At 52.5% G+C, this 14,083-nt stretch overlaps 1 protein-coding gene across 1 annotated transcript in view; it reads left to right on the top strand.

Moving 5' to 3' along the window:
• The first annotated feature begins 230 nt into the window (after positions 1 to 230).
• CABLES1 (Cdk5 and Abl enzyme substrate 1) overlaps positions 231 to 14,083 on the top strand; it is a 111,321-nt gene continuing 97,468 nt past the window's right edge. The window contains exon 1 of the mRNA XM_058556811.1: positions 231 to 1,180. Within this exon, the coding sequence (XP_058412794.1) occupies positions 315 to 1,180 (866 nt within the window). The 5' untranslated portion in view covers positions 231 to 314. The remainder of the gene's footprint in view (positions 1,181 to 14,083) is intronic.

Raw genomic sequence — 14,083 nt, 5'->3', positions numbered from 1 at the left:
GGGGCGCGCGCACCTATAAATACGGACGCCCGGGCCCAGGAGGGAAGACCGCGGGGGCGGGGAGGGCCGGGCACCCAACGCCTAGGCGGCCAGCCAGCGAGCGAGCCGCGCGCGTGGGCCGGAGCGGCGGCGCCCCCCGCCGGAGCACAGAGGGGCGAGCATGGCCCGCCCGCGCGGGGGCCGGGCCGCCGCGCACGCCGCCCGCTCCCCGCGCCCTGCCCATCCCGGGTCGCCGGCGCTCGCGCCCGCCGCTTAACACTCGGGCGCCGCTCGCTTCTCGGGGCATCGCGGAAATATCGCCGCAGACGGACACAATGGCGGCGGTTGCCGCCACCGCGGCCGCCTGCAGCGGCGGCGGCAGCAGCAGCAGCAGCAGCAGCAGCGCCGGCACCGACGCCGCGAGCGCCAGCGGATTGCAACAGCCGCAGCGGCAGCCTCAGCCCGCGGCCGCCGCGCCGGCCCTGCCGCCGCCCGAGCCCCCCAGGAAGCCGCGCATGGACCCGCGGCGCCGCCAGGCTGCCCTCTCCTTCCTCACCAACATCTCACTGGACGGCCGGCCGCCGCCGCAGGACGAGGAGTGGGGCGGCGGCGGCGAGGAGAGCGGCGCGGCCAAGCCCGGCGCCGGCAGCGCCTGCGGCACGAGGACTCGGCTCAGCCTGTTCGCCGCCGCCGAGCGGGGCGGCTGCAGCGCGCTCTCCGCGGCCGGCGCGGCAGCGGCGGCGGCGGCGTTAGCAGCTGGATCGGGCCCCTGCCTCCCGCAGCCCTCGTTGCTGCCGCCCCTGGCTCCCGGCGGCCACGCGATGGTGGCCGGCCCCGGGGCGGCCCGGGGGTTCTCGAGCTCCCTGGGCGCGGGCCGGGCGTCGGGGGAGCAGTGGCAGCTGCCCCGGCCGGCGCCCATCGCCGCCTGCGCTCAGCCGCAGCAGCCCGACGGGCCCGGGGGCGCCGGGCGGGAAGAGCTGGAGGAGGACGATGCCTTTACCAGCGTGCAGGTGCCAGCGGTTGCCTTCTTGGGCTCCGGGACCCCCGGGAGTGGGGGCGGCAGCCGGGGCCGCCTCAATTCGTTCACTCAGGGAATCCTGCCCATCGCTTTCTCCAGGCAGACCTTGCAGAACTACTGCTCCCTGGAGCAGCCGGGCCAGGGGGGCAGCACTAGCGCCTTTGAGCAGCTGCAGAGGTCCCGGTGAGTATCCTGGACGCCCCGCGCGCCCAACCCCGCGGCCCTCCCGGCCGGGGTCGCTCCCACCATCCCGCGCCCTTCCGGATCCCTGGGCTTCTGGCCCGAATTCCGAACCACAAGGGCACGCGAAAGAGAGTCCTCAGGGAATGTGCGTTCACACGTGTGTGCACGAGCCCGGCACTCGCAGAGCAGAAGACCACGCTCATGCACTGGGTCCGGAGTTAGGAGTTGCGGGAGCCTATTAAAAAGCGGCCCCAGAACTTCCCATTACAAGGAGGAGATCACGAACTTCCAGAAGCTTGGTCCAGACCCAGAGACGCGCTCTCCCCACGCCAGGCAAGACTTGGCGGGGCGCAGAGTCGAGCAGTGGGTCCGGCCGGCGGCTGAGCGGCGCGTGTGAGCCTCAATTTGTCGCAGGCTCGCCATGCATCCCTCCTAAGAAGTTCCCGCCTGCGCTCAAAGTATTCCTGCATCCCAGAAAAACTTGTCGTTTTCCTGAGAAATGGAAAGTCCTTACGTTTCCTAGCACCAGATCCTGGGGGTGAGGGACAGGGAGGAGATAGGGCTTGAGGATGCTTTTTTCCATTCCAGGATGAATTTGTTAGAGTTAGTTAAAAGTTTGCTGTTTTTGCTAGCTTAAGTCATTTGGAGGTATGAGACATCTTAGCAAAAACATGAAATGTTGGACATTTGCGTGGTGTTCAGGGAATAGTTGGAGCTTGTTGCCATATGTTCAAGGGGCTATATGTTCAATGGACAGTTGAGAGTTAAGTCTGTGTCAGGCAGAGGGACTGGAGATTGGAAGAGGACCGGAGTGGAGGGGGGATGCAGGCCTGTTTCCTGGGAGTGTCCGCTCTTGGTAGTCGATAAGGCCTCCTGTGAAGTTAGTTATAGCACTGACTTCACCTTGGCTCAGTTAGTTTAACCTCCTGGGGCCTCAGTTTCCCCTTCTGGGATGGGACCTTGCCAGCATTTTGCAGGCCTTAAGATGAGAAGAGACAGCGTTTTTGGTTACAGCCTCTCTTGTGTGCTGCTCATCTGAAAGGTCAGGCTTGCTCTGGCCTGAGTAAGAAGGTGGCCTGTTGGAAAACTTAACTTCCTCCCCCAATGTACCAATGGGGAAGAACAAGCCTGCTCATCCAGGAGTTTGTTCTGAGTCTCTTTCTTCCCAAGTGGGTGAAATCATGACCCTGCTTCGTAGGTAGCATAGCAGTGAGTGCACAGGGGCTGCAGGCGGGGGTGTGGAGCCGGGGAAGCAGCCTCGTGATTGCACGGATGAATTAGTGACGCTGGGCACAGGTGACAGTCCGGCCCTGGCACTTCTTGTCAAGTCTCCCCATTAGCGGGTGAGTGCACAGCAGGGAGTCTCTTCCTCTCTGGGCTGATGGTGCTCACTCAGCAGTCTCTGGGCAGCATGATGTTACTGCTCGACATCACACCCTGGCTTATAAAGACTCCGTAGTTTGAGTGTAAGCCCAGGTGGTCCAGAGGGTCATGACAGGAATTGTAATAAACATACATGTTATTCTAAGCCAGTGTGCAAGGCTGGCCTGTGTCTCCTGGTAGACAGATGTGTTCCTGTGCTAAAAGCAGCTGGAGATCAGATTACCTGACACTTTGTCTCCAAGACTCTCATTTCGGGGGATGTGGGGGATCTAGTGTGTTAGTATTCTGATCTAAAGCCTAGCCAGAATTTACTCTGATTCTATAGATATGAGCCCCTTAGATGTTTTGTCGATCTCCGCTCAACACACACGTTAAGGTGAGCTGGTCAATATAAGATGCTTCCCTTCCTGACAGTCACATTCATCTTACTACTTTGGAATTATCCATATCTGGCAACTTGATAGGCATTTTTAAAAAAATTACAGCTGTCAACAGAAACAGCATCGAATTTAATGTACAAAGAGGAGGAAAACGGGTAAAACAGTGATTTCAGAAAGGCCTTGAAGAGGTAGCTTGGCCACTAGCTGTTGGAGTGGCAATGAACTTGAAATATCCTAGGATGCTTTGTTTCCGGCACTGTGATGCTTTCAAGAGTTTTCTCAGATGCGTGCTGCTTTCATGATCTCTAGAGAGTATTTTCATCTGCCTAGACAAGGTGTGATGTAGGGTACAGACTCATTTGAATAAGGCCCGGGGCCCTCTTAAAGAATGCCAGTTGCTTTCTGGTGTGCCTCCCTTTGAGAAACCCTGCTGGCCTGGGTGGTTCCATACACTACTTCAGGGATGTTCTGCCGGCATGTAGTTTTTATTTATTTTTTTAATTTTATTTATTTTTTTCCCCCAAAGCCCCAGTAGATAGTTATACGTCACAGCTGCACATCCTTCTAGTTGCTGTATGTGGGACGCGGCCTCAGCATGGCTGGAGAAGCAGTGCGTCGGTGCGCACCTGGGATCTGAACCTGGGCCGCCAGCAGCAGAGCGCGCACACTTAACTGCTAAGCCACGGGGCCGGCCCCGGCATGTAGTTTTTAAATCAAATTGGGCTTTCCTTAGATTTGTCTCTTGCTACTTAAGGAATTCTATAGAACCTTGCTGCTCAAAAGTGTGGGCTTTTGGACCTTTGGCTTCACTGGAGCTCTTAGAAATGCAAACTCTCGGGCCCTCCTCTAGATTACTTAAGTCCAGATCTGCATTTTAACAAGATCCCCAGATGATTCATATAGAAATAAAAGTTTGGAAAGCATGGCTCTAGTGGATCTGAAATCTGCCCCTTTTTTAATGAACTTGAGATTTCACCTATCGGGTTTGTTATGGCTATATAAAAATCAGAATTTCCTGATCTGAAATCTTGAAACCCTTTATTTTTTGTTACTTCCATCTGGACACTTGTAAAACCAATCACAGTTATTGCTTGAACTTCCAAACTTTGAAATACGACAGACAGGAAAATTTCTGTGCCCAGGCCTTAGCATAGATAGGTCGATAGAATGATGACACCATCTCTGTGCTCTGGGCTAGATATTTGACGTTCATCACATTTAATCCCCACAGCCACCCTATGTGTAGGTTCTTTCACAAACCCAGTGTTGGCCAGGATAGGAACCCGGATCTTTGACATCCAGCCTAGCCTCTTCCCTCTGCCACTCGACTGTGTCACTGTGCCTTGCACACAAGTAAGCAGGGATCATTTGGAGCGGTTTCTGTAAATGTTTGTCCTGGTTACGGCAGGTGAGTCATACTGGTGTGATTCGAGACCCGCTTTCCTAGTCATCCCTGCACATTTGGCCTCTTTGGGGCCCCCAGCTCTGCTGCTGCTTACCCATCTCCCTTCTGTTGGAGTGTCTAGGGAACCCAGGACCATGGGCCTTGCGAACAGGGCTCCAGCCCTGGGAAGACAGCACACTAGGGTTTGCTCTCAGGCTATGTGTCCTGTGGGAAGCCAAAAAGATGCCTTCTAGCTTGACGCCCTGTGGTGTTCTCTGCTGGGCAGTGAGTGCTGCATGAGGAAGGTGTTAATAGGTGAGAGGGAGTGTAAATTTATAAGGTGTGTTTTAAGGCTTCCTTTCTCTTTAAAAATTTCATCTCAGGCAGCAGCTGGCAGCAGTCCTGGCTCACTCTACTTCCTAGAGCTTCTGATTGGCAGACACTGCCCAGAAGTGCTAGCGTCGAGGTGTGACAGGAGGTGTGCGCAGTGACCAGGGTGTTATTTTAAAACATGAGGGTTTTGCTTCTTAGAACACCTGAGTTAGTGTTGTACCCCGTGGTGAGTTAGGTCTTAAATGGAAAGAGGGCATGTGGTACAGAAGCTTGGGTTCGAATCCTGGTGCTACCGTAGGACCCTGGGCAAGTTGATCAGCTTTCTGGGTCTGTTTCCTCATGAGGGCCTTGGCCTGTGTGTTGGGCTCTTTCAAGTGCTAATTGCACTTACATTTATTATTGAGGGCTGACTGTAGGCATGTGATAAATACTTTATATCTGGGCTTCTCAAATGTGCGTTTAGAATCACCTGGGATAAAAGGGAGATTCTGATCCTGTAGGTCTGGGAGGGACCTTGATTCTTCTTTTCTGACTAGTTTCCTGGGATGCAAATAGGCTGCACTTTGAGGAGGCAGGCTTTACAGGTACTGTGGTTGCTCCTATTGTAAGGCCAGAAAACGGGGGCTCTGAGATGTTGAGTAACCTGCTCAAGGTCACTCAGCCCTGGGGCAGAGCTCAGGCTCGAACCGACTGCCCTACAGACTTGGAGCTTCTAACTGCCTCTCCCTCTGCATCGCCCTCTTGGGGTGAAACCTGGGCTCGTCCTCTGACTGTAGTCTCTGTCTTTACTGAAAAGAAAAATGTGAGCTGACTAGGAGATCCACAGCCCGGGAGTAAGAGAGAGGAATTGGACGTTTTCTAACTCTGTCACAACTTGTTTTGTCACTTGAGGCAAGTCACCACTCTGTGCCCTGGCGGTGAGCTGCCTGACCTGTAGGATTGCAGAAGTCTGTGAAGGACTTTGATCTCCTCAGCAGTAAGCAAACCCCGGTTATTGTTGAGCCATCTTTCCAGCAACATGAATTATGGAAGCCAGAGCTGCAGTCCTAGGCCAGGCCAGGCCCTGGCCGGGATGCGTACCCAAGACCTGGCGGAGGCTGTGCCCTGCCAGGGGCTGAGGTTGAGGGGCCCGAGGTCACCCACCGCCCTCCTCCTTGCCGTCACCGGGCCTGTAATGCTGCGGGCGAACTCAGAAGGGGCAATAGATCGGAAGCCTACTCACTGCTGGCAAGTGCCCAGAGAGGGCAGCGCGTTCCAGGGTAGCCTTTTGCCCTCCAGGAGGGGTGAGGGAAGCTGCAGCAGGGCCCTACACTGCATCCCCGTAGCTGTCCCAGGAAGCTCCGCCTGCCTAGACTTCCTTCCATGGAAGGAGAGTCGTGTGGTAGGGAGAGGGCCAGGGGCAGGTGGCCTTGGTAGGAAAGGTAGGTGAGGCCGGTTGAGGTTTCGTGATGTGGATCAGGAAGGCCAAACCGGTACTTGGCAACCCTGGATTCCGGGCCTGCCCGTGCCGTGGCCGCTAACCCTGGAGGGGTCGCTTCACCCCTGCCTCAGTTTCCTTTTGGGATTTAAGGGCTGGGACGGATGAGTGCTGCTGCTTTCCAGGTCAAGTGCTCTGAGCCTCTCAGGCCTGTGGCCTGCTGTGGAGGCCAGGCGCGTTTAGCTCAGGGATGTGTGGATGACCTAACCTTGCAATCAGGCGCAGAAGCGGTGTGAAGCGTGTCCGTGCGGCTTCAGTTGGCAGGACGTGCCCTGATGAATGAATGGATGGGTTTCCCTCGGTGTAAGGGAGAACTTTAAAAAACCCCTTCAGCTGTGCTCCCTACAGCCGTGGAGGTGTCACAGCTGGACTGACAACTTCAGGAGGCTGTCCAAGCTGGAGGCCACTGCCTGGTGAGGCGGTCAGCCCCAGCCAGCACCACCCCCGAGGTGGAAGCAGTCTGTAGTAACCTCCTCTGTTGCTCAAGGGCCTTCCAGTTTACAAAGTACTTTTGAAGACATTGATTCCAGTGCTCTAACGGCACTGAGGGGCAGGAATCCAAGGTCACCGAGCTGGCAAAGGGTGACCCCGGTGCTTTGTTTTCTGTCAGGTATATTGTAGAGGAAATTCTGGTGTTGAGACTTAATGCCTTGTATCATTTATGCAACAAACAGTGAACATAGTGAATATCAATTGAGGTGCCTCTGTGCTGTCACGGGAGATACAGACATAAAACCTGGTCCTTGTCTGTGTTGGGAGACAAGTGTAAACAGGCCATTTATTCCAGTGATGAGTGCCTGGTTAGAGGTGAGCTTGTTGTTTGAGCCCCACCAGGCAGGGCCACTTCATGCTCTTCCCTGCGGGACCTGGCTCTGTGCCTTGACACAGTATTTTCCTCTAACAAACATGTCCCAGGCATTATTCTAAGCACTTTATGGGGACTAAGCAAGTTCATATCAACGCTTAGACAGCACTGCTCCATCACCCCCATTCTGAAGCACAGAGAGGTTAAGTTACTTGCCCAGGGTCCCTCAGCCTGTACATGGGAGCTGGATTCACACTGGGCAGTCTGTGCTCTTAGCCACTTCACTCCGCCGTGCTGTGGTTTGTGAGTCAGGCTCAAAAATACTGGTCAAACTGGCTTCAGCTGAACTGGGCAGAAGGTGGCCTACATGACCTCTCAGGGCACTGCTAACCCTGCAGTTTCCTTATTTGGGTTTCTGCCCTTCTGTCATCCCAGGAGGACCTCTGCGTGAGGGCCCAGAGGACAGTGCGGGGTGGAGGGAGGTTCCTGTGACTGCAGTGTTCAGGCCCGCCCTCAGCGCCTGCCCTGCTTGCCTCTTCTCAACCACATCTAACTGCTGTCACTTTTGCCAGCTCTTGGGCATCTGGAGCTTTACATGCCCTATGTTGTTTGGATCGTGGCGGGACGGGAACACGAGCCTGGCCCCCGCAGGAACCGTGTGTGTGGCTCTGGCTCTGCCACTGACTTTGTGGCTAGATTCCCATCCATGAAATGGGAATACTAATAATACCTCCTTTCCCGGCGTGTTTCCTTTGTGTGAACCCTCTGTATCTCAGCATCACTCTTTCCCCTGAGCCCAGGGGTCTGCAGACTCTACGGCCCACAGGCCAAATCTGGTCCACTGGCTCTTTATAAGTAACATTTTCGGGGAAACAGCCCCGCCTGTTCACTTCTGTTTTGTCTTTGGCTGCCTGGTTGTGCTACAGAGACAGAATTGAGTGGTTGCGGTAGCGACCACATGACCCGAAAAAGCCTAAACTCTTTATTCTCTGGCTCCTTACAGCAAAAGTGTGTGACTCCTGCTCCAGTCCAGTGCCGTGTACCCCGGAGGTACGCACTGGTCCCCTGGCCCGCCCTCATGGGTCCTTGCCTTCTGGAGGCTCCTGGCTTCTGTTTGGACCCGCCAACCCCTTCTCCCCTGGCTGACCAAGGGACCTTTCTGAAATCCACATCCGATCCTGTCAGTTTTAAGTTCCTTGTACTTCTTGAGAGGCAGCCATGGCCGCCCCCTGGCCACCGCTGCAACCCCCCCTGCCCGCCCCCCGCACCTGTCCCTTCCATACTGGGCCACTTTCCAAAGGGCGCCCCGGGCTCTGGCACTCGCAGGCTTCTCTGTGGGAAGGGTCCCCACCACCCTCCACAAGACACCCCTTCCTTTCAGACCTGTCACCCTGCAGAGCCCTCGAGTTTGGCGCTGAGCACCCTCCCCTGGGATTGACTTTCTTCCTTCTCTGTGGGTCTGTGCTCACCCCTGGCCTAACACCGATCCCTCACAGGTCGGGGACTGCTGGCCATGGGCCTTAGCCCGGCTCGCAGCAAAGTGGAGCAGCTCCTTCTGTAGAGCGACCACAGAACCAAACCAAACCCAAATTTCCTGACAGTGTTAGTAAGGAAACTTGATCCCAGGACATCAGCAAAGCTTCTTAAAAGTCCTGTTAGGATACCTTTCTCCTCAAAGCCCCACTGATCCTCGTAACTGATCTCTCCCGCCACCCCCTCCGCCAGCTCTCTAGTCTTTCATTTGCACCCAGCGGTCACTTCCGACCCTTTATTTGGTAAAGCAGTTACCACCTCCTTCCTCAGTTCTCCCGACTTGAGTGTTCCTCCGGTCCCTGTCTCAGGGTTAAAGTGACAGGTTGTGTAAATTGCACTCCTCATCCCACATTCCCCCCTCCGAGGGGAGGTGACAAGTCTGGCGTCCTGAGCACCTCTTACGTGCTGTGTGCCTCACGTGTGTTGCTTCGTTTTATTTGCGCGGCAGTGCTGTGAAACGGATTGTGTCCATTTTAGAGCTGTGGAGACTGGGGCTTGGACGGGTTAAGGAAGCTTCCTAATACCTCATAACTGGAACCTAGAGCTAGAAGTCGAACCCTGGTTTCTCTCGCTTCTAAGCTGGGTTTCTGCTAGACCCCATAGTCTGCTGTGGCTGCTCGTCTGAACTTGGTAGATGACTGAGGAGTCTGTGAGCTGGTTGGTAACCTCAGGTTGATCATGCTGGGAGAATTTACACCACGGGAATCAGCCAGCTTTACGATTCAGGGCTTTTTTTTTATCCTTCTAGAGAGCTGGGTTATCAGCACGTGTACAGGGACTACACCACACCCCTTTTGTTTCATTTTCTCCTTGGGGGGCTGTGCAAAATGTCACCATCCGAGGGAGAGTGTTGAAAACCAGATGTTTTTATGAGAATCTGTTACTTCACATAATTTTGTGAATTTCTCCAAGGGTCACCACCACCCATTTTCTACTTCAAAAAAATATCTGACCTACTCAAGTTTCAGCCTACATGCAATTTAAAAACCAGACTTTTCACAGACACTGTGGGGCTCTAACAGACTGCTTAGTATCACGTGTAGGAATCATAAAATCATTAGCTATTACTCTCCTTTACAAACTATTTTTATTTTCGTTTGGTTTTTAAAAGCCTCCAGGAACATATAATCAAGCAGGGTTTCCTGGTTTTTTCCCCTTTGTGTTAGCATTTTGGATAATTGCACGCTAGTTTATATTTAACGGGGTTATCATTAATGTGGTTTGGGTTTATTCCCACACATTTAGTCACAAAAACAAAAGCTTGTAAAGCAGAACATGCAAATGCTGGAAGTTTAGGACTTGGAATATTGTAATAATAGGTGTGTGCGTGGAAGGGTCCAGTCTTGTCCCTGAGTTGAAGGCCAGAGTGTACTCAAATCTAAGTTAAATTCCATAATAAATAGATGACAAACCACTCAAGAAGAGACTAATAAAGTATTCGAGAAGGCAAAGATTTCTTTGTGCCTAGCACATTGATTTTTGTTTTAAAGCACTTTACTCGTTGACCCAATTACTTATAAAGCAAAATGTCTCCTCTGATAGTCTTAGGAAGGGAGGGGTGGAATGGGAGGGCCTGGAGGACAGGCAAAGTCTATAAAGGTTTTTGCTTAAGGACAAAAGTTGGCATGTTAGGGGACGTGGTTGATCTGATGTTGAAAAGTAGTTGTCGATGAAGTATTATGTTTTGTTAAGTTGAATAAAGTCGGCTTTTGGAGGAGGGGCAGTGAAGAAGGAAGATTATAGATGTCCAAGGTAATTAATTGTGTGGGTAATCAAGGGATTCAATTTACCCATCACAAAATGAATGTCTGATAATATAAGTTCTACTTAATGGTTTGGGGCTTTATAGTTTACAGAGTGCTTTCATGTGTATTATTTCATCAAGTCATTTCCAAAAGGCAACAGGTAGCTGTTTTATAGATCAGGAAGTCAGGACCATGAAGGACTACGTGACTTGTCCACGGTTACATGCTCTGTATGTGGCAGAGCTGGAACTTTGAAACCTACATATTCTAATTCCAAGTTGACAGTTTTAACACAAGCAAAAAACTCCACCGTAGCTGTATCATTTAGGACAAACAAAGAACTCTATTAAGTGCTGTAAAATTTTATTCTCCTTCCTGCCCTAAATCTTCACTTGTATATTAATTAACCTCAAGAAAACAAAAATGCTGGGGCCTCATCCATTTCAGACCTTTTGGCTGGAGTCAATCAAGGTCAGGATGTTGAAGTACAGAGAAATCCTGTGCTGTAGTGTTGGCTGTCCAGCGCCTTCTCATCGTGGGAGGACGCGGACTTCCATGTGATAACCTCTGGGGCAGGCCAACAGAACCCCTTTTGGGGCCCGAGTTGTGGAAAATCTTCCCAATAATAACATCTCTCTCCAAATAATACTTTGGTGTCAGTTCCTCCTTTCCCACACCACTGCTCTTCGGCCTCATTTTCAGCAAATTGGGTGAACAGATTCAAGAGTAGAAAGACCATCTCTGCGGTCCAATAGCTCTGCCACTTAGTGGCACCTCATTGAACCCTGAGCCTCAGGGTCCCCCTTTGGAGAATGCGGATAAGAATTCCTGCCTTTTTGAGGAGTTGCAAGCCTTAAATAAGAACGCAACATGAAGCACCTAGCTGAGGTTTGGTCCTTAGTGGCTTTTTTTCCGACTTTATGATGGTGAGAAAGTGATATGCATTCAGTGGAAACCGTACTTTGAAGTTTGAATTTTGATCTCTTCCTAGGCTAGCGTTGTGCGGTAGGATTCTCGTGGTGCTGGGCAGTGGCGGTGAGCCACAGCTCCCAGTCAGCCAGGCCATCACGAGGGTAAACAAACAATATACTTACCAGGACGTAACCCCGTCATAAGTCGAGGAAGATCTATACAAGCCAAGGATTGCTGGCAACTACCAGCGGTGGGAAGAAGCAAGGAAGGACTCTCCCCTAGAGCCTCCAGAAGGAGCCAACCCTGCCAACACCTTGATTTTGGACTTCTAGCCTCCTGAACTGTGAGAGAATAAATTTGTTTTTTTGAAGGTCCCTAGTTTCTGGTAATTTGTTACAGCAGGTAACAAATTTTGAGGGGGGAACCTAAACTCTAAGCTGAACAATTCTGCTTTTGTCCAATTCTTTGGCATGGCTACACACCAGTACCACCTAGGAGCTTGTTAGAAATGCGATTTCCCAGGCTCCACGCCAGACCTGCTGAATCAGAAACTCTGGGGGTGGGCCCAGCAGTGTGCTCTGCAGGCCTAGAGGTGCGTCTGGAGCCCATTCAAATTTGGAGACAGTTGCTGTAGACAAAGCCTCGTGTGTCTCAGCCTTATTGTACCTCCTGGAAGATGTAAACAGTGTCTGGTGTTACTTGAAATATTTTTATTTTGCTTCAAGACATTTGTTCTAGTGCAAATCAGTGGAAGTTATTTCCTGAGGTGAGGCTCTGCCGAGAGCCCTGGTGATTCAGGTTTGAGGCGCCACACAACCATTTTAGGTTCATCAGTCCTGTTGTGACCCCCACAGCCACACTGTCGATCTGGTGAACTTCTAGACATGACTCCAAGGAGTTCCTTTCACATTAGCGTTCCTTCCCTCCTGCCTCCTCTTGTCTGGTGTATCTCTGCTCTCATTTGTGTACTAAACATTTTATGTTTACCTCCATTTTAAGGTCTTAGCAATTTTTTCAAGTATTCAAACAGATATATTGAAAGCCTTCTGCCATGTGCCAAGGACTGGGGATGCGGTGGGACACCAGCAAGAGAGGGCCTCGCCATCACAGATCTTAGTGTCTGGGTGGGGGTTGCGGGGGAGGCAACCGAAAGAAGCTACATATAAATCCCGAAGAATGCTGTGGAGGGAGTCGTGAGGTTTGTGAACGTCTGTTAGACACAGTGGCGGGAAAGGCCTTTCTGAGGAAGAGGAGAAAGCAGTTAGCCACCTAAGATGGAACATGGGCTTCAGGACTTGGGAACCGTGTGTTCTAGGGTCCTGAGGTGGGAACATGCCTGACGTGTTTAAGGAAGAAAAGGAAGGCAAGGGAATTTGGACTTTGGTGAACTCAGGGCCGAAGGGAGCTGAGGGCCCAGAATTGAGCAGGGGCCACAGAACGCCAGGTCTTGTAGAAGATGGTGGCGAGTTCTCATTGTGTTGTAACTGCGCTTGGAAGCCACTGGAGAGTGTTACGTGGGGAACCGCGTGGCTTACCTTTCAAGGACCCACTGCGGGCTGCATGGCGAATGGATTGAAGGAGGACAGGCATGGATGTGGGGGGACGTTTGCAAGCCTCTTGCCTCCAGGCGAGTGTCCTGCTGAGAGACACGGTGGCCTGGACTAGGGTGGAGATGGAGAGGGGTGATGGACTCCAGGTGCGTTTTGGAGATAGGATGGACAGAATTGTAGGTGGCTTGGGCGTTCCCAGCCATCACGGCTGGAAAGAGACTAGGATGTAAGACTGCAGCTGTGCCATGTGGTACAGAGGGGAGGTCCTTGGTCCTGTTGGAGCCTGTTTGACCGGGTTGTGGTGTGGAAGGCTGGCCTCTGGAGGTGACTGCTGAACTAAGGTCTCAAGGATGAACAAGGGCTGGGAGGACTGGTCAGACCGCGGGACCAGCCTGGGCAGGGGGAGGGAGCAGGGGGTGCTGGAGGGAGTGGACAGAGAGCAGTGTGTCGGGAGCACAGAGAGCGAGGAGGAGAGCGGGTGAAATAGGGGCCAGGGTGAAGACTTGGGTCTTCGTCATGAGAGTGTGGGAAAGCCAACAGAGGGTTTTCAGCCAGGTGGAATCAGAATGAGACTTGTGTTTTGAAACAATTGCGCCGGCTGTGGTGTGGAAGGACAGTTAGACAAGGGAAGCCGCAGGAAACCAGAGAATCTATCGCTGTGGTCCAGGCAGGAAGATGGTGGTGATGGGGGTGGGAGAAGTGGGCGGATTCCACAGAGATGTAGGACGTAACAGACTGGACTTGGAGATGGATTGGCTGTGGAGGGCTGGGGAGAGAGAGGCATCAAGGGAGACCCGTGGGTTTCTAGAGTGTGGACTGATTGGATGGCAGTGCCACCCCTATGACAGGGAGGAGGGTGCGGGTACCATCCAGTGCTGAGTTTAAAAAAATGCTGTCTAGGGGCCGGCCCTGTGGCCTAGTAGTTAAGTTCGGCAGGCTCCGCTTCAGCTGCCCGGGTTCAGGTTCCTGCACGCAGACCTACACCGCTCGTCAGCAGCCATGCTGTTGCGGTGACACACATACAAAATAGAGGAAGACTGGCACAGATGTTAGCTCAGGGCCAATCTTCCTCAAGCAAGAAGAGGAATATTGGCAACAGATGTTAGCTCAGGGCGAATCTTCCTCAGCAAAAAAAAAAAAAAAAAAAAAAAACTACCTAGAAGAATTATAGAACTGAAGATGACCCAATTTCTTCTCATTGCCTTTATTCATTTATTTTTCCTAATTTGGTACTTTTACTCTCCAAATAGCTTGTAGTCATAAATACTTTTTGTGTTTTTTTGATAAGGAAGATTGGCCCTGAGGTAATGTCTGTGCCCATCTTCCTCTTTTGTATGTGGGATGCCACCATGGCATGGCTTGATGAGCGTTGTGTAGGTCCACGCCCGGGATCCAAACCCA

Source organism: Diceros bicornis, chromosome 16, assembly GCF_020826845.1.
Source record: "Diceros bicornis minor isolate mBicDic1 chromosome 16, mDicBic1.mat.cur, whole genome shotgun sequence".
NCBI lineage: Eukaryota > Metazoa > Chordata > Mammalia > Perissodactyla > Rhinocerotidae > Diceros > Diceros bicornis.
Note: the sequence above shows the minus strand (reverse complement) of the source record. Positions and strands in the feature narration are given on the sequence as shown.